At 39.4% G+C, this 24,470-nt stretch overlaps 2 protein-coding genes across 2 annotated transcripts in view; both read right to left on the reverse strand.

Annotated features, from left to right (window-relative positions):
* The window catches only part of PGGT1B (protein geranylgeranyltransferase type I subunit beta), a 34,595-nt gene extending 20,049 nt beyond the window's left edge, over window positions 1–14,546 (reverse strand). The window contains 3 exon segments of the mRNA XM_021380593.1: window positions 1,569–1,636; window positions 9,193–9,311; window positions 14,155–14,546. Of these exon segments, the coding sequence (XP_021236268.1) occupies window positions 1,569–1,636; window positions 9,193–9,311; window positions 14,155–14,531 (564 nt within the window). The 5' untranslated portion in view covers window positions 14,532–14,546.
* CCDC112 (coiled-coil domain containing 112) lies at window positions 15,817–24,243 on the reverse strand. The gene is given in 8 exon segments (XM_021380594.1): window positions 15,817–15,982; window positions 15,984–16,160; window positions 16,959–17,349; window positions 17,906–17,981; window positions 19,297–19,386; window positions 21,212–21,333; window positions 23,164–23,279; window positions 24,135–24,243. Coding segments are annotated over 8 exon segments (1,050 nt in total). The 5' UTR covers window positions 24,183–24,243; the 3' UTR covers window positions 15,817–15,952.

Genomic DNA, 24,470 nt, shown 5'->3' on the forward strand with positions numbered 1-24,470 from the left:
ATCCCTGTGAGGATCAATATCCCAACCTGGGACATTCTGTGATTGTATGGACTTATTTGAGTGATTAAAAAAACAACTGGTTTTGTTCTGACTAAACCAATTGTTATTTAATATACAAATATACTGAAATGATCATTTACTATTTTGTCTTTAAACTTCAATGTGGGATTTCTGCTGATAATTATTTAGGTTGTAAGTAGACGTTTTGCTTCCTTCCCTTCAACTCAGTGCATAGTAGGTTCACTAATGAGACTAATTCCAATTAAAGCAGAGGATTAATTCATTTACTATAGTTGGAGCTCACTGCAGACACCATCTGTACTGTAAAAGGAAATAAATATCAAAGCAAATCAAGAGACATTTGACTTTGCCTGTCACATGGTGCTGTATCACCTGGTACTGAGATGTAAAAACTCTCTTCACAATTATTTTTCCCTTGTTAGAAAGCATAACTTACGAAAATTGCTGCTATATGTATCTGATGACTTGCAATGCAAGAAGAGTTACAAGCAACTGGTGGGCTAGAGTAGATGAACACTACTACAGGCTACTCAGAACCATAAAGTTATTCTGCTAAGAGTAAATAAAAACAAGGCCAGAACACACCTTACACTTAAGCCAATTCAAGAATTTTTACAATCAGCAACAGTCATAAGTATACAATGAGTACGCCTGCCTTTGCTCTCAATTTCACGCTGCAGGATAAATTCAGCAAGATTTTAAATGTGACTATCTCAAATAGCAGTAAAATATTTTATTACATATTTATATATAAAAAACCTACTCTTTCAGGTTTTTCATATACTCTTTTGAGATATTTTATTCTTCATTCTCAAGCACACTATAAAAAATAGCCCACTTTTTTCAAGTCTTTCCTGCACAATGGCATATACAACCCTCTTCCAGCCACATCAGACCTTCTGTATTCCTGTTAGCAGCCTCTGCTTGCCTCTTTTCTCTCCTGCAGCAAGGGCACTTTCGTTTTGTATACAGATTTAACATGCTTGAACTTCAGTTCTATGGGCTAAACAGCATCCTTCTCTTATAGTCATTGACAAGCTGGGATGAGCAGAACCTTGCCTATGTTTGAATGGATACCGGGGGCAATTAAATATCCATGTATAGTCACAGGAAGAAGACTGAAGAACAGCACATCCTGCACCATTTAATGTTAACTTTATCTGCTGTTTTCTACCTGATAGCTGATATCTACAGAAATGTTCCTACTCACTTCAGATCAGAAAAGCAGAGAATGCTCGTCTGCATTTTCAGCTTTTCTGATCTGTAATGAGTAGGAAAACTTCTCTAGCAAAAGAAAAGCATTCTCTGCTTTTCTGATCAAACCACAGCTTTTACCTTAGTTTCTTCACTGCCCTTGAAACAATAGCATCACCATTTCAGTAGCACTGCATGATTCTTTAAAGCACTGCAAACGTTTCCATGTATTAACAGTACTTAAATCCCTACTTTCTAGATACTGCATAATTCTTTAGTTATTATTATAAAAAACTCACAAGATAACTTACAGCTTAATCGAAAAAGTGCCCCTCCAAATACACGTAACTGACCTTGGAGGGATTGAAGGGCATCCCTAAATATGAAGAGCCTCTGAATCCACAGCGATTCAAGTTTGACCCTGGAAAAGATAGAAAAATAAAGACTCAGCTAGTTTGTTTTGCTGAGACATTCACTACTAACCAAAATCCTCTATTCAAAATCAAGATCTATTAGTTCAACATCATTCACAGTACACAGAATTGGCACAAATCCTACAGTATGTCCCCAACTTCAGTCTATTATCATTCTGATTAGTGCAAACAACAGCTAACCAAACAGGAAACAACCAACCAACCAACCACATACACACACACACAAAAAGCCAAATCAATCCTATTGTCATAACAAAACAACAGATTTTTCTATTTTTTTTCCCCAATTTGGTGGAGATAACGCTGTTCCCATCAGTAGAGAGTTTTCCTCCAGGCTCTCGTGAGTCAAGGAAAAACAAAAAGACTACTTCCCTGGAAGAATGCCTCAAGTTAATAGAATCTTTCATTCTCTGACTCCCTGACTGCAATATCCTCTGTTCCTACACAGAATTGTTTTATGATACTTTGCAACATGTACAAGGACAAACACGCTATCTGCAGTTTCAAGCCAGCAATGATTTTACTGTCCGAGTGACACAGTTGAAAGAAGGTGAACAGACATTATTTTGAGACATTCTTCCCTGTCATCCAAAACACAGGTACAAGAATATTTTGGCTACCAAACACCTCCATTAGTGATTCCATCCTGATGCTTTAAGCGTGTCAGAATACCTAGGCATGTAGTACAAAGAAGTGTGTGCTAAACACTTTTTAGATCCAATTACAGTTTAATGCTGTAACTGTACAGCTTCTACACACCAAATACTCTATTTCTTTATTCCTTGGACTCTGAAAGTAAAAGTCTAATGACTTCCACAGCACTCAAGTGTTCTTAAATTCTCTCTCCGTTGCTTTCCCCCCCCCCCCTTACTCTTCAGGCTTAGATCCAAAAATCCTCATGGAGATTAGGGAAATTCATACACTACAATGGCTGCTCCAAAAGAAATGCCCACATCTTCAGAAGTGGATGCTGGTGGTTGAACTTTCCCACCAAAATTCTGTTACATTCTGTTGCTGTGACAGGTGGCAGCGGAGGAGCAGCATTACAAAACGCTATCTGACACGGAAGTACATATAAGGCAAAGGTGTTCAAACGAATTCCTCCATGGGGAAAAAGTGTCATGCACTGAGACTCACAGGCACTTGCTGAATGTTTATGGAGACCAAAGTGTTTGTCAGCATGGTGAGGTAGTGGGTGGTGTGTTTCAGCAGCGGAGATGGCAACTGTGGGACAACTATGCTGGTGCAGATTTTTATAAGCATGGCATGCAGGCTCTTGTCCATCACTAGTGAAAATGCATAGCTAATGGTGGTGCCTATGTTGAAAAATAGCGTTTAGTAGTTGAGAATTTGCTCTATCAGACAGTGTTATTGTGCTCTTTTCATCTGTTGTAGTTTCCATGGAAATAAATAGGAGGCATTACTTTCAGAGTGACCCACATAGACTGGACAACAGACATAAAGCTGAAAGACCTAAAAAAGTTCACTATGCAATGTGGTCTACCAATTATGGCGCAGTTTATCACCCAGAGAGGGACAATCAGTTCCCTCATCCTGCTGCCATCCCCTGTTGATGCAGTCCAAGATACTGTTGGCCTTCTGGGCTGGAAGCACACACTGCTAGCTCATGTCCAGCTTTCTGCCCACCAGAACCTCAAGCCCTTCTCTGCAGGGCTGCTCTCAATGAGTTCTTTTCCTAGTCTGTATACACATCTGGGACTGCCCCAACCCAAGTACAACACCTTGCACTTGGCCTTACTGAATTTCATTAGGTTCTCATGGGCCCACTTCTCAAGCCCGTCCAGGTCCCTCTGTATGGTATTCCTTCCTTCTATAGTGTCAACAGCACCACTCAGCTTGGCATCATCAGCAAACTTGCTGAGAGTACACTCAACCTGTTCCATCTTGCAAAAGATTCTAAAAAGCACAATAAATACTACTCTGAAGGTGTAATCTAAGGTCCCAAATTCTGGTGCTCAAAAAGCATCATAATTTGAAAAATAACACAACATGAATAACTCTGGAAGGGAAGAACTAGAATTCCTTTTTCTTAAGTAAGAGACTTCCTAGGCAACATAGCAGAAGAAATTGTCATTCACATGTCCCCTTTCCAGTAAAATCTAGCCTGTGTCAAATATGCCTAAGTAAACTACAAAATACACTTTTAATGGCACTAGTACGGAAAACCTTAATCCAGAAGACAGTTTTTACCCTGCTGACATGTAACCTGCTGCAAAGAAAGTCATGCTACAATTAGTACAGCTTTGCAGTCAAACAGAACACAGATTCTAGTTGCTAGATGGAAGAATTCAGCCTGGAGAGACTGATCCTTATTATGAATTATAACACATTATGAAGGTAGAATGGCAATATGAAACCCAGGCATAGCTGCTGCTGGTGAGTTACCTTGACTGGCTTTTTACATGACAATTAGAGACAGTTACAAGACAAAATCAAAAATGAACTACTTGAAGGAAATCAGAAGCCATTATTCTCTTCAGCTGTTCAGATTCTCTGCAATGTTTTAAAACTTTTATTGCACCAAACTGTTACCAACTGAAAACCAGCATGGGTAATATTCAAATGCTGGATTTTAAACTGTACTGCTGTCACTGACCTAAAATTTTGTTTGACTGTTTTTTCCAGTTGCTTTTGGTCTCCAATCCCAGGCTTTACTCACTGGCTCCTAGGAGAAACACAGTGGTTTGACTTTTCAGTGCCCTTACTATCGTGTAATCTCAAAAGTGAAATTATATCTCTCTTCCAAATAAAGAAAAATCATTGTCATGAATGTAGATACAGATTCTTCGTAGAGCTTCAAGACTACAAATGAATTCTTAATTTATAGTTGCAGTTCTTGAACTAAAAAAAAAAAATGCTGAGCTGATAAAAGGAAGTGCTAAATGGAAAGTGAAAGCAGATCATTTCTAACCAGATAACTGCCACGCTGATGTCATGCCTCATTTTTTTTTTAGCTTCCTGTTGCACATGCAAGTTCTGAACAAAATGGAAACCAAAGGGAAACGATGGAAAAAACATTTTCAGTTTAAGCACAACATCTCACTTTCTGCAAAGTTGGTTTTACAACTTGAATAAAAACTACTTGCATTTCTGATCTTATGAAATAGGTTTGGAATGCTAATCAAATTCTTTCTTGAGCTGCAAATAGCCAGTCAGTAACAGAAACAATTAAAAATGAAACATACTCTAATTAAAATAAATTAATTGTAATTTGTGTGCCTTGTAAAAAATTGCTGGACTGATCAGTTCAAATTCCTGACCATCAGATGAAGTACTGAGCCTAATTGCAGTTAAGAAATGGGACCACCTAATGTTCACTTTCAGAGTTAAGCATACTTAGATACTTTTTGAAATACCCAAAGACAGAGAAATAACTTAATAAACTTTACATCAGTCAACGCATGTCTGTTACAAGCTAAGCAAAAAAAAAAAAACAACTGGAAAAAGGTTTCATATGTGACAACACAAATAAATTTAACCCTTTTCCCACACTAAAAGACTCCACATTTACTTTTACATAAGCAGCTGAGATTTTACCTCGAGGAAAATCACATCATGTAATATATGTAAGCCAGGAAGTCCTTATGACATCAGAGCTCCAAGTAATGACCAGAGGTGACTTATTCTAAGAGCGAGGAGCTTTCTTTTTACAGAAAGGACACTTTTATTATTTATCTTCTATGATCAGCCTTACATGAAAAAAGTGGCACATTTTACTATTAGTTCTTCCCACTTACATTACCAATCTGAGACACCTTTAAAATCTAAAAATGAAAACCAAGAAATTACAGCTTTAGATAGGCCAAGACAGTCAGCATACCCAGCTAAAGGTAAACATAAGCAATTCTTACAGAATTGTATCTAAAAATTAATCATTTTTATAAATTAAAGGACTAGAATGTGCAACAAAATGCAAAGCTGCATCTCCAACAGTGGCAGTCCATGATACATCAAGATAAATACTTCAAATATAGCCATTAAAATGGATCATTTTGAAAGAAAATTTGTATTTTTGCTCAAGAAGCTTATGACCTGAAAGCTTACATGTAATGATGATCTCAGAAATAGTTAATGACCTTTTCCCCATTTTTTTCATTACCGATACATGCATAAAGAATAAACAAATATTACTAAACTAAGAAGAAAGTTTTATGTCCTAGATGCAGTGCAACAGTTGTAATGGACTGTGAATGTTCAGTGCAGCAAATGAAAGATATTTCAGCACTACTGAGGATGCAGTCTGTCAGTACAGCAAAGTCAGTGATACATCCAGCTCTCCATTGCTGGGCTGGCACTACCACTCCTGGCCAACTGTTTTATTACACAAATAAATACGTGCCTTTCTGATGCTTCAACGTGATAAATCACCTTCCAGGCAGAGTCAAACAATGCCTGCGTTGGTACATGGTAGGACAGCAGATGAGTATGATCAAAGAATTGTGCCTCCACTGTCTGTTTGTAATTAGACCATTTGAGTCCAGAGCCCTGGATTCACACACACAAAAAAGCATTTTCAAGACTTAAACTTCCTTCTAAAAGAAAACAGTGAACTCTTAATGTGAATGCAGTGAACACACAAACACAACAAACACATATATTAGCCATGCACCTATGCAGAGCATTTGCTACAGATGAAGGAAAAGTAAAATTGCCAAAATACACAAGAGACAACGTCAACCTATTTTGATAGTTATAGAAGACAGCAATAAGTACAAGCAATCAACTAATAACATTCAGTTTCTGCGTGGGGGTCAGTTACGATGCGTGACACACCACTCTCTTCTCCTAACTGGTATTGAGACAGCTCCTAAAACATCTGAGCTGAAATTAGTTACAGTACCTAAAGGACATCACTTGGATGCATCTCCTGTTTCACAGGAGCCACAGGAACTGTTTCTACAGTAAAGCCACAGAAGGACATAGCTAATTCTGCAGCGCACTTCAGTTAGGTTCACAAAGAATGCATTTGCTTTCTTAGTCAGCAAGATCAAGACCTTACCATTTTGCCTTGATGAGCTTTAGTTTCATGTAAAAATTTTAAAGGCTAAGAACGCATTAACTGAAGCTTTCCTTAGCTATCTGGCATATCGCATATCAATCAATAAAAATATACTACTTAAAAATATCAAAGTATGTTGTGAGATTTTAACTAAGTCTTCTTATACACCAAATCCTGAATTTTCTACCAAGCTCTGTAATATTCCTAAACATCCAATCAGCCACTCATTCACGTCTTCCTTTTGCACAAGAAGACAGACAGATTGAGGCAGAGACAATTAACGAGGTGAAGAAAAAGCTGTGTGCATAAGCAAAGCAAAGAAAGAATTTATTCACTTCTTCCGATCAGCAGGCAGATGTTTTGCCAATAATCTTAAGATTACTGGAGTTTGTAACTCCATAAATGACATAATTAAACAACGTTATAATTAAAATGTTTAAAAAACAAATTTTCCCAGAAAGAGGGATGTATCAGCATGTATGCCAAAGAAACTGCAATAGAGTACCTCTTTAAAAGCAGATTTTTTCTTTTTTTGTTAGTTACTTGGAAAGATTCTGATGCAACAAGATAGCTATCATTGACTAGAGATGGACAAAAACTTTGAAATCAAAAGCTCTGGTGCTGCACCCTACCAAGTTTAGCTATTTTTTTTTAAATTTTGTTTTTTTTCAAAGAGGCCAAAAGAGGGAGTCAGGTTTCTACTGCTGGGAGGCTTCCCAGTAACAAATACTGAAATCAAAACATGTTATTGAAGGTACATGTTACAAGAGATTATACATTCCCATTCTGAACATTTGGTCATCCAGTATCCAATTTGTTGTTATGAATATTACTTACATTTTACATAATCTATTATCCATCATATAACATAGAAATGGAATAAAAATAATGTTGAAACTTAAGCGGTGCAGCGACCACACTGAGCACTGTAATCAGCAAAAGCAAGAAAGAGTAAGATTAGATTCCGTATAAACTGATAGATAGAGGATTGGAGGGAAGTTTGGTCTTCTGCAGAAAAAAAAAAAAAAGAGACTTATTTAAATGCACAGAATGTTGTACCAATGGCATCCTCTCCAAAGCTACTGCCTTGTAATTTTATATTTTGTTAAACGCTAGGGAAAAAAAAAAAAAGACAAATCTTCCCTGGATTGTTAAACCCTGTGTTTGTCTCTGGGAGTTACAGTGACCTTCCTAGAAGACTTCTGACAGTGGGACTACTCCAGATATTGGCTAGGTCAAAAAAATCCCTCAGACTTTATGAGAATTATTGTGTACTATCAAAGACAAAAAAACCACAACCTATTCTAACCTCTTTTCTTGCAAGCTTCACTGTTCTTCCAGAATACAGTCCTGAAGACTGGGACACAACAGAAAGTGTTCAGCTACTAAAATTAAAGCATGTTCACCTTGGAAAAAAAATTCTAACACTAACGGACAGATGCCTTCCCGTGATTAAAAGCACTGTGGAAATAATTACACTATCCAAAACCTCCATTTTCTGTAATTTGTCTCAGAATACAACACAAGAAAAAAATCTATTAGAGCTAATGTCTAGGGTGGATCTAGCAGTTTGTAAGCTGTCACAACAAGAAAGGGAATCTCTTTATTACTGTAAATATCTGTCAGCAACCTTGACTTCCACATGCTCACTTCATAAAAGTTCTTTTCTTTCACAGAAGAGCACCTGGAATTACCTCTGCTCTAAGACCAGCCTGAAGCAATCTCCAATTCAGCACTGAACACACCAGCACCTCACATTATAAAATAGCAGTGTCTCACTCACAGCTCCCTCCCTTCCATTTCTTCTACTGCTACTAGCCACTCACCTGCACTGCCACTGAAAAAATGCCAGAAATACCACCTTACAGCTTCTATCAAGTCACCTGCAGAAGGCCGGTTCCTGTGTGCTCCCTCCCTAGCTTGGAGCTGCTATGCACCTACCAGTATGAGAACAGCTGGGACACACCAGCAGCATTGCTCCTCCAAACATTAGGTAAATTAAAGTCACAGATCCAGAGAACAGATTTTTCATTTCATAACTGGAACTGTATTTACTCTTTTTGCTTCTTAATCTTATACCTCCCTTTTTCCAGCACCTGTCCAAATAACCCTACCTGCATTCATTGCTTCTGGCATGGCTACAATTGGTGGAAGTCAATATAACCATTACTAGGCCCATAAAGCTTATTCAACATGCATTTCTTTCAGGAAAGGTGAAACATTTCTCTGAGATGCTTTAAGTGCAACTTCATTATTTTATACTGTTTTACCTTGAAATTCATTTCATAGTTTCACTTTAAATACATAAAGAAGTTTAAACTAAACACTTCTACCTTTACTTTTTAAGAGGGATCTATTTCTATTTGCTATTTGAAATTATCAAGACAGCACTTTAGGAAGGTCAAGTTTGTGGTGGTTTTTTTTTTTTTTTTTTGTTTTTAAAAGTCATACACTATTTCCCCAGGTGAAAAGCAAAAGTAAAGAAGTTAATATCAATAAATAAAAAACTAAAAACTCACTCACTGTCTTCTGTGGGAAGGACCTGAAGGGAATAAATCCATTCTATTATATCATCTTTGTTCACCACATCTAAGGAATCCAACATATCCAGACCAGAGAGCGCGAAAAATGCAATTGTCAACCTAAAAGAAAAAGATAAGACTTACACTTCCCACCATAAATATAATGGGGAGATTAACAAATGGTAGCAGAAATAGAATTATCTACAATTCTCAGCCTTTGGGAGTGGTGCAACACATACAGCCTAACTCAGCATGAAATTTAACTGCTGGACAAAGCCATTTTCTTTGTACTGTAACAATTTCATTGCCTCAGTAAGGCTTTTCACAAAAGCCAGCCCTCCTGGTATAATGATATGATGTAATAATGACAATTTGGATGTTAACCTACAGGCCTCCTTACCTGAAAAAGGTTATTAACACACGGAGCGCTAGTTCTCTTTGGTGAATTCTCACATGAACAATCCTGCAAGTATGCAGTAAATATAAAATAACCTTGAAATGATGCAAGTTGCCTCTTAATGTCTCCTAAACCCAATTTCAGATGCTTAGAAGCTAGCTATTAAACAGCAAAGGTTCCTTTGTAAACAATCGATACATAAATAGGCACACAGAATGAATTACCTTCCATAGGTACTTAGTTCTTGTCTTTTGGTACAGAGGAGCTTAGATTACTGATTAATTTAACAATCTAAAATTGAGAAAGTCAAATGCAAATATCCAACACAGCAGTGAACTCTATAGTAGCTAGCATGCTGCAGTTCCTTCTTGCCCACAACTCATTTCCTTCCATAAATGTGTGCTACCACAGATGCTAATACGGCTACACTTATTAGCATCACTTCATCTGGGGTTTCGGTTTTGCCTTAAACCATTTCAGTGACCTTGCACAGTCCCTCAAATGGCTGCATGAGTGGCACTGACAGAGCACCATGGGGACAGCGCTAGGGAAATGAACCGGAATTTTTGCTCTCCTTTTACTAGATACACTGACGGATTGTGCAACAGCTGCTAAAGAGACAAAAAGTACTGCTCAGCATGGTTAGGAAAACAGACAAGTTAACGTCAGCTTTCCTTAGAAGACTAAGCGATAATTTGCAGTTACCTCACAGGCTGCTGATCCACCTTGGCCACCAAAAGTATGCATCTCTGAGGACAGGTGTGGACAGAAGTCTCTAAAGCCATTCAATCTCTGCCTGCGGTTCTACATCAGAACCACAAACAGTAAGGCCAAAAAAAAAAAAAATGGTGAAGTGAGTCAGCCCAAGATAGAGTCAGAAAGAATCCTTCTAATTAAAACAGCAGCCAAATGATGATGCAGGAGATGTTCCTTTCAACACACCCTCAATGGGTGACTTTCCTGCCTGCAGACCGACCTGCTGTTACAGTCATCATGTGGTCATTCACAAGTGTTTTTTTAAGCAAAAAACTTCTCCTTCAGAACACGTATCACCTAGGAATACATTTCACAAGCAGTGGACAGAACTTATCCGAAGAACAGTGACTTGTTAAGCTAATGTTACATCATTTTACACTATCTTTTAGTTTGACGCTGAGCTTACCTATTGCTTTTCATACCAGTCTTATACACAAAAGGCTTTATTTAACCTGTCATCTGCTTGCTACTAAGCACTAACATCTCCCATACAAAAAAATCCCTCATGAACCTCCAAGTCTTAGTAAAAAATATCAAACACAGAATAGCATACAGATCCATTACTGCATGTATTCATGTCAGAAAGAAAGTATAAATCTACTTTGCAAGCACTGATTTCTAAAATATTTCTCTTTACTCTTGTAACTACTAATAAAGTTTTTGATTACAGAAAGCCTAAAAAGTGTGTTTGCACACCAAGCTACTTCAGCGTGGAAAAGAATTATTATTTTAGCCATCTGACTGCTACCAAATAGTCTTTCAAAGTGCAAGATTAACACTTTAAAAATTATACAAACTTATGCCATTAATCAGACTGTGTAACCCAAAGTCTGATCCTGGACAATAATCTATTACTTCAATCAGAGCCACTATTTAAACAACAACAACTCCAAAAATAAATCTTTGGGTATAGTACTTTTTTTTTTTTGGAAACCCTGTATATGATATTTTCTGATTTTCCTAGACACTGCGTTCAATAATCTTTGACTGCAAATATGTAATGGCCTTTTCACTCTATGTTGTCTAACTTAGGTAAGCTACTTCCAGAGAAGTACAAACATATCAGCTCCAGGACTAAGCAACTGCTTTAAATTAGGCTTAAATACAGAAGGGCTGTAGGTGCAGAAGATATAACAATAAGCCCTATCTGGACTAAAACACAAATATTTTGCATAAACAAATGTAAAAAGTTAAGTTTGACTTGATTAGAGTGGAATGTGTTATAACTGTATCAGTATTGCTAAGGCGTGTGCTGGAACTCAGACAGGATGGGCAAGAACATCCTGCACCACTGAGCACAGAGCAGTACAAGCATTGGGATACCATGTCTTACTCCGTGTGCTGTCCCACCTCACAGAGAATAAACAGATACACACTCTAAAGCTAAAAGACAACCGCAAGCACACCTCACCTGACATGCAGCATGAAATCTAAAAGCTTTATATACACCAGTTTACGCAGAGCAGATGTTTTCACTGCAGTGCAGTGAACCATAGCCAATCTCACTTACAGTGTTTTTCACCACCTTTGATTTAGCTGCATTTCTCCAAACTCATTTGCCATGGAACCACACAAACGCAGACATGAAAGAGGTAAGAATACAAAAGTAACATACTTCTTCCAGCTGCAGCACCAGCTCAGCAAGTCTGCTGAACTCAGTGACACTGCACTTGTCAAAAAGGCAAATTTGTGACCCTCAAGGTCAAATCTGGGATGACATACTTGTGGTTCAAACACTCATCTAAAACTTTGTCACAGATGCACACATTTTTCCAGAATACTAATATGTAAGTTGGCATCTAAGAACTGAAAAATCTCTGGCTGAGATTGTAAGTTAAAAAAACAAAAAAGCATGAGTTGAGATGATTGTGATTTTTATTCTCATTAAAGGATTGAACTTGACTACGCTCATTAGCCAAAAATTAAGGTGTTCTGAAATAGTTTCAAACTGACAGCCCCAATTTTCAGAAAACAGGGCTTTATCAGTACTGTACACTCACTACATACAGTACACTGACACCAGGTATTTAGTGGCTACACATATAAGTTCAGTCAAGTTGTTAATTCCTAAGGATTTCTCATAATCATTAGCATTACTTGTTACAGTTGGGGAAGATCTCATGTAAACTAGAGCCTGTTTCAACTCTGTGGCAAACGGAGACATCTTGGCAAAGTAAACCATGGAACAGAAATGCCCAGGCTGGCAAAGACCTCTGGAGATCACTTCTCTCACCTTCTGCTGAAAGCAGGGCCCTAGAGTAGATTACCCATGGCCCCACAGCGCCAAGTCGTTAAGAGAGATCTCACTGGATCAGGTTGCCTACAGTCCAACTTGGCCCTGAATGCCTCCAGGGATGGGACATCCAGAACTTCTCTGGGCAACCTGTGCCTCACCACACTCTGAGTGAAGAATTTCCTCCTACCATCTAAGATAATCTACCCACTTTTAGTTTAAAATCATTCCCCTTTGTCCTGTCACAACCAGACTGTGTAAAAAGTCAGCTTCCATATTTCTTCTAAGCTCTGCTTAAGAACTGAAAGGCTGCAATGAAGTCTCCCGAAAGCCTTCTCCTCTGCAGGCAGGATTCTCCCTGAAGCAGCTCCCTCTCACAGCCCCTTGCCACGTTACTGTGCTCTCTTTTGAAGGGCACACCTCCACCTTTCTCTGGAACTAGTTTCTCGATAATGGAAGGCAGCGATCCCTGTTGAACTCCCTCTTTTCTAGCCAGAACAAATTTCGTATCTCTAGCTTTTCTACGCATGCAAATGTGGTCAGTGATAGCCCTTCGGGCTATGATTCCAACAAAAGTATTAGAATGGTTTTCACGCCTAGACAGAGCTTGAAAAAAGCACATAGACTTATTGCTGCCATTTAAAATAAACAACAAAGTACACAGAAACATAAGCTGACACTAAAACATTAGAGCATTACTTTTTTGAGATCAAAATTTATAATGCTTCTTTTAAATACAAACTTCCATCTTATTACACGCAGGCCAGTGCTATACCCAGTCTAGTTCTCTTATGGATGAAAAAAAAAAAAAAAAAAAGCATTGTTTCTGTGAAGTGTACTCTTAACTGAAGGAAAGCTTGATTTAACAGGAAGGCTTGACCGAAGTCCTTTAACTTTCCTCACGGCACGACTTCCTGGAGATTATGAAGTGAGAAGCGTTTGATTTCATTGGTCAAATAAGACACTGAATCCTTTACAAGTAAGGCTTCTTGCCAAGTTCAGCTGGACAATCAAATCGCTTACCTCCCTACGCCTCAGAAACAACTTATTACTTTACGCAAAGAGCACGCATTCTGAAGCCGTGAGTGGGTCAGTGCTTTGCAGTAACATTTTTCATTTCTGTTTGAACGCTTACACTAGTTAATGAAGACTTAAATGATTTCTGTCACGTTAACGAGTCTTCTGTGCACTGATGCTGAGCTACAAAAGCTTTAAGTAATTAATCCTTAAATCGGCTTTCGGGGCGGATGAGAAGAACGAGGCACATGCCTGGAAACAGATTACAAAGGATCAACAAGTCTTCCCTCACGGACGCCGGGGCGCTCAGCCCAGCGCCGACCGGACCTCTCCACACCCCCCTCCTATTTCGGTAGAGCTCCCGCGGGCGGTCAGCGAGCCGTGGGAGCCTTCCTCACCGTGCCCGGCGCGCCGCCCCGCTGCTCGCTCCCCCCGCGCAGCGTGCGGGGCCGCAGCCGGCTCCTCCAGCCCCGCGCCTCGCCGGGAACGCCGCCCGGCCCCGCAGACGGACGGCCCGGCCCGTGACCCAGCTCGCAAGCGGGCGCCGTGCCGCGGACTACCTGCTGGTCTCCAGGGACGAGTACCGCTCCGGCAGCACCTGCAGGCAGCGCTGGAAGAAGCGCACATGCCGCTCCTTCAGGAACTCCAGCCGCTCCGTCTCCGCCCAGCTCGGCGCCGCCATCTTGCCGACACGCACTGCCGGCGCGCCCACCTGCGTCACGCGCGGCACGGCCGTGACGTCACGGCGGGGGATGGGAGAGGCGGCCGCGGGGCGGGGCGGGAGCGCCTCAGGGGGCCGCGGTGCTGCGCGCACGGCAAAGCGCCGAGCAGCGAGCTCCGGAAGGCGGCTGGGTGCGGGGCTGCAGAACGGCTCCGCTACCGTCCCGCTCTGCACGCTGGCACGGCTCTGGAACGAAGCACGACACAGCAGCTGCATGTCCCCCCCCCCCCCCCCGTAGTACCACTGAAAGCAGCAGAAGTTGCAGTAGAATCACGAGGGAGAGCAACTGTTTGATCTTGTTAAATTGGGGTAAATTAAGAGGTTAAACTCTTTAAGAACGCAGACAGTGTCTCCCAACCATTTCTGCAAGCCAGTCCAGTTGTTTCACTAAAGAAAAAAAAAACTCACAGCTCACACAAACGAGCTGCAATACAGGAACGAGAACAAATACTGCTAACAGAATCAATCTTCCTGCTCTTTATTTTTAAACACAAGAACAGTTCCGTCTGCTGAACTGTTGTCTTCTGGTAGGAACCACGGCTTACCGTTTCAGGTTTTTTTCCTTCATCAACCTTTTAGAAAGGTAAAAACTGCTTTTTAGAGCAAAAAAGAGTAAGCTGTTAAACGCCCAAGTTGACACACCTCAGATTAAAACACGAAAGGATGGTACGTCACCTTCTCTTTTAATTTTGCCATTTCTTTTTCCTTGCTTCTCTGCTGCTTTACCTTGCTTTTGTAGACCTCGTATCTTACATAGATCCTGAAATAGATGAAAGAGGAAAAGCTACTTATACGTATTTTGAATGAAAGCAAACGGTACCAAAATACATACGTATGCAGCAATTTGTCAGCGTTTGCTTTGACCTTCTTTTGTCCTTGTGCAGAATAAGTTTACATTAGATAGCGACTTGATGCAACTTCTTGTTCAAACTGTACACAGTATTGAAAAATTACAGTAATTCAGTCTGTTTACAAAAATGAAATTTAGTGTGAATATGGACAGTAATATCAGTTCTCAGGTAATAGATTTACACTGAGATGGGACCTAACTAGATACTACAGCTACTGAAAGCTGCAGGATTTTCAAACATTCATTTTTATTACATATCTGTAACAATTGGATCTCTTGCTCTCCATGCTAAAAAAAAAAAGGCAATTAAGCCATTTTCCCCCGAACAGACTGAAATAAACAAAATCATCTATGTTTAGAAGCACACAGAGACTTCAATACTCCTACACTGAGAACTTAAATATCAAGGAACAGAAAAGAATATCTTTGTCTAGAATAAAGTTTCATATTCCATTTTGGGTATCGACAGATGTTATTCCTAACAAAAACAGATTTAAGTGAGTAGAAATAGAGTGCTGAGGATTTTAAAAAAAAGTATAAAAGTATTTAGAAGATTGGATTGTACAAGGAAATAGGTAAATTTAACATAACTGAATGCATGAATGGGGAGGTAATTACGCACTCGCTTTTGAAATTCAGTAATTTCTTCTGCTGTTCTCCTCCTTTTCAAGCTTTTTGAGTTCCTCCTCCTCTTTCTTCTGCAAGGTATTCTTTTCCCCCAGTAACTTCGTGCGGCATTGGTGCTGGCATTCATTTAGTTTCTTCTTCTCCTTCTCTTTGTCTAGTTTTACTTGTGATGCTTGTTCCATTGCAGATGTTACTGCTTTCTGTTTTTTCCATGCGGAAATTGCTGTCTGTTGTCTTTTTCTTTCTTCTGCTTTTCTCTTCTGATCTTCTTCACACTGAAGCCTTTGAACAGTCTTTTCTGATTTCTCTTTCTTCTTCAAATTTTCTTCTTTTTCTCGCTGCTGTTTTTCTTTCCATTTCTTAATTGACTGCAATAGAACAGCAGGAAATAAAAAGGTCTTCATGAAAATTCTTACACATTCCTGATGATTGGGTCAGATAAAAATATATGCTACAACAATACAAACTGAAGATGGGCGTAACAAATCTACTTAAGGTAAAACTTAAGGCAAAAGAGCACCTGTGTCCGCTTTCTTACATTCAATTTATTTATCTTTTCTGTTTTACGCACCACACAGGCAGGCTTAAGACTTGCCAGCTGAAATAAGTTATAGCATTCATATTATCTTGGAATAATTATGACTGCTGCTGTGTTTTTCTCAGTGCAAATGTATTTCATGCTTTCAGCTTTTTTTTATTCAGAACAACAATTCTACCTTCAACTTTTTAATTTATTTATATCTGTATTTTTTTTTAATCTTTAAAATGGAGTGTTCTTGAAGGAATCATAATTACATCAGAATTTGACTGGTATATTGCTTATATAGTGGGACAGACATTCTAGGGGACATGTAACAAGAATTGCAGTTTCAAATAAGATCGCTTACTGCTCTGAGATTGGCATCTAACTTGCTGCACAACTTCCATTTAACTATTTATAATATACTCTTGCAATACTCAGGCCATATCAGTATCCTGTCAGGTCCACACTTACAATTCTTTAAGACAAAGATTTTTAGTAAGTTAAGGATGCTAAAGAAGATTTCAATTATTTATCATCAACTGTAACAGAAATCCACCTAGAACTACCCTTAGACAAGAAAATACAAAAATAACAAGCGCATGTGCTTTTGCAAGCTACAAAACCCCCGGAAAAGTCGTTTTACCTCTTTTTTTCTGTCTTGTAAAATGAGAAATTCTCGATACCATATGTCGTGTTGTTCAACATCTTCTTTTGTTCTTCCACAGAGATACTCAAGGGCTTCATCCACGTAGGACAGCCTTCCTCTGTGTTTTGTCCATACTTTAAGAAAATTCTGATGATCATAATCATCCCAGCCTCCTTGCCTCCCCCCTGTTTGCTGCAGAAATCTTTCAAACTCTACAACTTCTTCAGGTAGATGATTTTGCAGTGTTTTATCAACAGAGATCCTAGCTGACGGTAATTTCAAAACTTTTTCTGTTGTTGTGTTGCCTGTTGCCCACAATTCCACTTTTTTCTCGAAGATGCTGAGCTCATTAACCACAGTTTTTTCATCCTTCAGAAGCTGTTCGTATCTAAGAAGAGAAAGTGTAAGCATCTAGCATTCATGGCTGAATGAAAATGAATTTTGGAATTGTTCAATGCCACAAAAAATTATTCTCAAAAGATTAGGAACTGACACGGTAACACAAATGACAGCATAGCTGTAATGATTCCGAATAAAGCAGAATACAATTTGAATTAAGTTACCCTTTTAATGGAAGCTTGCACATATGGCAGACAAACAATTCACTCAATTCTCTCCTGACACCACAAGAGAGAAAGGAGAAAAAAAAAAATCACTCAAAAAAAAATCAATCAAAAACAATCTAATCTGTTCTGCAGCTTCTCTCTGAACAGCCTTTTCGTAAGCAAATGATTGTTATGTTGAATCAGGCAACAGCTATATTAACAGCCTCTCTGAAAGGCTGTTTATTAAGATTAAAATCTTAATTGTTTGAGTTTTGATTGAGAAACCACAGAAATCACTAGCAAAAGAGAAAAATCAAAAGAACAGTTTACTTGATTGATGCAAAGTTTTCATTGTGTGTTATGAAAGCATTTTTGTAACTGAAGCAGATGCAAACATACATCTGTCTCTGGTCGTCTTTAAAAGTGTTGACTGCATTTTCAATTTCTTCCAACGTTTCCTCGAGCTTGTCAACAACTAAAAAAGAAAATAAAAATGTATCACTTGAGAAGTTTACTAGCAATTCAACACTACCCAGAATTGTAGAGAATATAGAAGATTCTGAAATGCTTTTATTTCAGAGTACAAAAAAGGCCACACTTCCGTCTCAGTCTTAAAAGACTGTGATTTATTCAAAAGCATGATTTCACAGTGACTTAGTCAACTAAATTTAAATCCTTGTATAAATGTTTACTTCAATTGAACAAGATTTTTATTCTAGGTAATCTTCAATTGATTCACAGAAGATGGCCTTATCCTGAAGTGACGAGTTTGCACTTTCGTCTTCTATCACAGTGCAGTTAGTGACTCAGGAAGCACATTCTAATCTTTTACACCAGACTATACCAGCTATATTTAACGTACAGCTCATTATTTTATTCAAAGCTGGGCTTACAGAGCAACTTCAAAAAGTAAGACGGTGTGTTCTGTACTGTCAGCATGCTGTAATGCTCATCTGGAGAAAGAGGGTAAGCCAGCTGTCTAAATAAGATCTATTTTGCAGTAGTAGACAGATGTCTTAGAACCTGCGTGTTTTAAACCTGCAGATCCACCCTACAGACACAGTGAACACACAGTTTAACTTAACTTGGATCTAATAATAATTGATAACATTATATCATCTATAACTTTTAGTTCAGCTTACATGTCTTGTTCTGCCATCTTTGCTAATGACTTAAGGAAGAAGATAATGCTTTTTTTTTTATAGAATAGACACTCAGTAAGTGAAATGATATGCATTTTGTCTAGCATCCTCAGCTGCTAAGAGAGCTTCAGCTCGAGTTAGATTACACTACAGTAGATAGCAGAGCAGTACAACAGAATGTTTCTTTTAGTGCCTATTGCCCAAGAGGTTCAAATCAACCAAACCAAACAAGCTGCCTCAGCATTTTGCACAGAATATTCCAACTTGCACTTCAAGCTAGATGGTCTGTGGATGGCTTGAAATTAGTTCCATGAAGACTCTGCTCTGTGACCTTCTATCAGATAAACTGCACTAGAAAAGTACTGTATATAAGAAGAACTATACATTGAAAATACTAGACATTCAACATCCTGAAAAAACAAACCCATGTGACTTCTAAGACACAATATATTTCTCAGTTCCTGCTGACAACTGCAAGAGCTTTTACCATTTCTGACACTTCTTTCTTACAACCCCCTTCCCAGATACCTGGAGGAGCAAACAGACCACAGAAGTATACCTCAAGACTGTAAGAGAATCACAAGCTCAACTATTCAAGGGAACATGTATATAAGGGAAAATGTTTTAAATTCTGTCTGCATGACTTACATTCTGATGTAGGTTTCACGTCTTCTAATTGTCGCTGAAGTCTCTTCACATTATTATGTATTTTTGTTAGCTGCTGCAGGATTTTAGTTTCTGTTAAACAAAATAAAGTGCTGGTAGTTCTGACGGTTTCTTTGTGTTAAATTCAACACAAAATTAAGAGCAATGAAGTGTCCAAAATGAACTGGAGATTTCATTTAAGCAGCAATAGAAGTTCTGTTTAATCATATGAAACTGTTGTTATACCATCTTAACATAACTGTAACCACATGTAGCGGAGTGCACATAATGCAGATCTCCTCATACAGCATCAGATTTTAAAATTAGTAGCTTCTATTTCTAGAGGTGTCAACAGTATAGTCACATATAGATTAATGCAGTTTTCTCAAATCTTTTATCCTGTAACTGGAGTTTGGAGAACAACACTGCCTGTAAAGAAAGCAACTCCCCTAGAGTTATGAGTTGGACCCTCTTCTAGGCTTCAAAACAAATTTGGAGTTGTAATGGAGGAAAACAAACTTGAAGCAGTAAATTCTCCTAAGATTTCTAACTAGATTCACGTATTTACTGTGTTAACTGAAGTAGAATTCATGTTTGCAGGAATTCCAAGCATACACGTGCTTATTTACTTTGTTACCATCTGGTTCTTCATGAGTTTATGAACACCGTATTAATTAGCATGAAGTTCCGGGTAATTCTAAGGTACTAAGGAGTCTTCTATCCTAAAAGGATTGGTTTAAGGAAGAAATACGTAATAGAGTCCAAGACCTAAATGTAATGAAACATAGTTAATATGTGACCCTAGTAATTCACAGTAAACAAGTCAAAGCACATAGGTTGTGCTGAAAAACCTTAACGCAGTAGCACAGTAAATGAGAAGACTGGGAGGTCTGGTACGCACCCTAGAAGATCCTACCCTAACACTCTTTCCACATCTCACATCCAGCACCTTAGAACCCTTTTTCATCTTTTTATCTTGGAACAATATATAAACCTGTACTTTCATACTTCTCCTTACACCTGGAAAGTCTTCTGATCTTTTTAGCTTAGTCATTCCTTGGAAATATTTAGATTTCTTAAGGATTGTAAGGCATAAAAAATACGACAGGATTCATCAATTAAGACATCCGTATTAAAACATACATGGATTTGGGAGGAAAGTATATTTTCAGTTGTCTCCTTGAATTCTTCCCCTTATTCAACTTATTTAGTTTTGATCTTCCGAATCAAAAGGTGTACCATGATTTGATTACTTTTGAAATAATTTAGGTACTTTATCCATGTTGTCACTTTTTGTCTTACACTGTTTAATTAGTATGGCACTGGAACAGATGACACAGGACAGACTGTGTTTATCATCTCACAGCACTATATGCAGTACGAATATTTATTATCCAAGAAAGAGAAAAATAAACAGAACTGAAGTGTTCAAAAGCCTGTTTGTAGGCAGTAATCAGTGTAGGAAAACTGTCTTTTATGCTCTGTCTGTATTTATTGTATCTTTGCAACAGTATAATGGATTTTGCAGAAATCTAATGTAATCATTCACAGTGATTGAGAAAGATTGAGAAATGATTGACATAAGAAATCTAATATAAACATACAAAATTGCTTCTAAGTTTCTAAAACAATAAGATTTCACCTAAATGTTTCTGAGTGGTATCTGCTACATTTAAGGCTAAAAGAAAACAATAATACAGAAGGCTCAAGATGTTTATGCTACTGAATTTTGCAAGTGAATCAAGAAATTCTTCTTTACAAGCATCAGTGAAATACCACACTTCTATCAGAATCTACCTCTCAACCACACTAACCTAATACTGCTAATTAATAAATTAAGCAAACAACTGCAAAAATCAGCAAGCAAATAGAAGAAAAAAAGAACAAATAAAAGCAACTCCCCCTAGAAGTCTCTTACTTTCAGTTTTCCTGTTGACAGACATTTTATGTTCCAGTTCTTCTAGAATGCTGTATTCTGCTCTGGAATTACTCTTCTTATTGTAAAGATGTCCATTTCTGTCCTTTTCTATATTTGCAAGCCTGAGGAAAAAAAAAATATCACCACACTAAGCATGTTACACTTCACAAAGCTGCAAGATTTTCCAACATTAGCATCCAGGTGATAATTGTGTCAGCAGGAGCATCTTAGATTTTATGCAGTTCACTGGTTTGCTCCTACAACTGTTTGCAAGGAAATCCTTCCACAGTTATAAGCCTATGCAATGAAGTAACCCAAGAACATGAACAAGACAAGCAAGTTAAAGAGGAAATTATCTCATGGACAAGTAGTGCTTCACACACTTAAGCTGCCTCAAGTTTTATCTGTATGATGAATGCTTACTAGGGAGCCTTATGAGAAGAAAGCACTGATGAGACACAGGCTGTATTACTGCAGTTGCACACATAGATGGAGCCCCAGCAAAGACAAAACAGGTGCATTCCCTCAGGGTTATTTTCATTGGCAGTAGTACTACTGCAACTGAATATTCAAATTCAAGCTCATTAGCACTGGAATAACTCAAAATACTAAAGCTGCTACCTTACTGACCAGACCTGAGTGACAAAATCTCACACAGTGCACAAGAAGCCTTAAGAGCACAACTACAGAATGACAGTGTGCCATAGTTAACGGCATCCAAATCACTGTGTTAAAACATGCTTGAGAATCTCTACATTACTCAGCAGCCAACTTCCGAGCCATTATCCAGGATTCAGTAACTAAGAGGAGCTGATCCAGTCAGATGGCAAAATGCTGACATGACACTTCATTCAAGATTTGTAACTACTAACTTCAGCCACCTGGATTCAGCTGGCTAACTCAGCTCTTCCTCATAAAGCTCATCCATTCAGGAAGGATACTGTTCTTTCAACCATCAGAGCTGTTCTTAGAGCCCTTACTCAAGATATGGAGAAACACATTTAAATCACTTCTGTGCTTGAGCTGTCTTGAACTCCCATTTTCCAAAGCATCAATATTCTAGAAGTGCTCTCAATTTTCTCTGAGAAAGCTCTTTTAATGTTGCCACAATTTCTGCTTTGTTGGTATGTTTTAAAGGCTTTAATTCCTCAGGAAGGTAAGCACAACTAAGTAGGAAAACTAAGAACTCCATAATGCTGCATGCACAGCACACCTGAGCAGAACAACAGGGAACTAAGTAATATCACAGGCACTTTCATTTTTGTGCATCAACTGGAGCACCAGCAAACTAAAGGTGACAACTGACCAAAGTCCAGGTGGTAATTAGAACAAGGGCCCACTTCAGAGCTCATAAGCTTATCCTAAATTACTATAACAATCATAATAATCTACCCAGAATTCTGCAAATGAAATCTCAGCCTAAAAATTGAATTACCATGAATTATTACCTTGAAGCATAATTTATATTATAGAATCACGGAATTATAGAGATTGGAAGGAACCTCTAGATATTATAGAGTCCAACACCCCTGCAAAAGCAGGTTCCCTGCAGTACATTGCATAGGAAAGTGTACAGGTCTCGAATACCTCCAGAGAAGATTCCACAAACTCTCTAGGCAGCCTGTTCCAGTGCCCTGTTACTCTCATGATAAATAAGTTCCTCCTTTTGTTTGTAAGGAACTTCCTGTGTTCCAGTTTCTGCCTGTCACCCCTTGTTCTATTGCTGCACATCACAGAGACGAGTCCACCCCCATCAACTTGACTCTCATTCTTCTGATATTTGTAAAGAGTGATGAGATTCCCTCTCAGCCTTCTCTTCTCCAGATTGAAGAGCCCCAAGTCTCTCAGGCTTTCCTCACGTTGAAGAGCCCCAAGTCTCTCAGGCTTTCCTCACACAGAAGATATTACAGTCATAACAGCATGAAAATACATATAAGATTTTTTTTGCTTACTGAGTTCTTAGATTTTCTGCTATTCTTACAAATTCTGTTTTCTTAGCTTGTTCAGCTTTCATCTTGCAGTTCTGAAATTGTCGAGCAGCACCTGCAGCACTGAAAAAACTGTCATTCTGTAAAAAAAAAAATAAAATAACATAATACTATTCAAAAACCATATTTTATTTTTAAATACCCACTGGTTGTTTTCAAGCAGACAGCAACGCAATGCTGAGATAACGAACAACACAACTTCAGTTTTACACTGCTATGCTTCAAATAATTTCAAATCACATCGGTATAAAATTGAAGTGATAGGATGACAAACTTAGGTATGAGTATAAAAACGCATCTTTCAACACAGAAATGGAACGAACAGCAGCTGACTTTAACAGAGGCAGCTGACCACACTAGCACACCAGCAGCCTTGCTTTCATGGCCGTTTTTTTCTGAAGATTCAGAGGTAACTCGCTGCTTGGCTGAAGCATGCAGTCTGCATTAGGCAGACTACCCTACGTCATCCTGTCCAAGGAAAGCACGCTGGCTTGACTTCTGAAATCTGCTTAATATTCCTTTCAAAGTGTTAACTCTCAACTCACAGCAACTTTAACGCTCTATCGCCCACGACTGCCAAACCGCACGTTCAACTCTACAGCCTCCGATTTTGCAGCCGGCCTGGCACACCAGCAGCGCCGCACGGCTCCTGCCTCCACAGAGCACGGCTGCCCTAGGGCCGGGTCAAGGGACGCGGGGGCCGCCCGGGCGGGGAGCGAGGCCGGCTCAAGGCTCCTCCCACCACGGGGCAGCGCGCCGCTTCCTTCTCCAGTTGCCGTGCTCCGCCCGACAGCCGCTGGAGGCGCACAGCTCTCCCCCGGATCTGTCTCGGCTGGTCAAGCCGCCCGCGCCCCTCGCTGCGGGCTGCCCCCGGGAGGCCGCGCTGCGCTGTGCAAGGGCAGCCGGCGGGGCAGGTCCTGCGGGCGGACCTTTACCTGCTGCTGCCCGGCGGCCGCCGCGCAAACCGTTGCCAGCGCAGCCATGATGGCCGCGGGCGGTCGCTGCCGCCCCGCCCTGCGCTGGGCGTGGCCGTGGGACCATGGGCGGGCGTCGCTCTGTCCGCGCTGGGGGTGGGCTGCTTGGGGCTTGGTGTGGAAGCAGTGTGGAGTTGTGGAGCATTTGTTGTTTTAGACAGAGCGCTGTGTCTGTAGGGAGTGACCTTGACTCGAAGCCTCTGGTGGTCTGAAGGGAAAATCTGAACTGGGAAAAGAGATCCTGAGTTCTTGGGCTGGGGATAGTGTGCAGAGGACCTTCACCAGCGTGACAGGCAC

This window comes from Numida meleagris, chromosome Z (assembly GCF_002078875.1).
Source record: "Numida meleagris isolate 19003 breed g44 Domestic line chromosome Z, NumMel1.0, whole genome shotgun sequence".
In the NCBI taxonomy this organism is placed as follows: Eukaryota; Metazoa; Chordata; class Aves; order Galliformes; family Numididae; genus Numida; species Numida meleagris.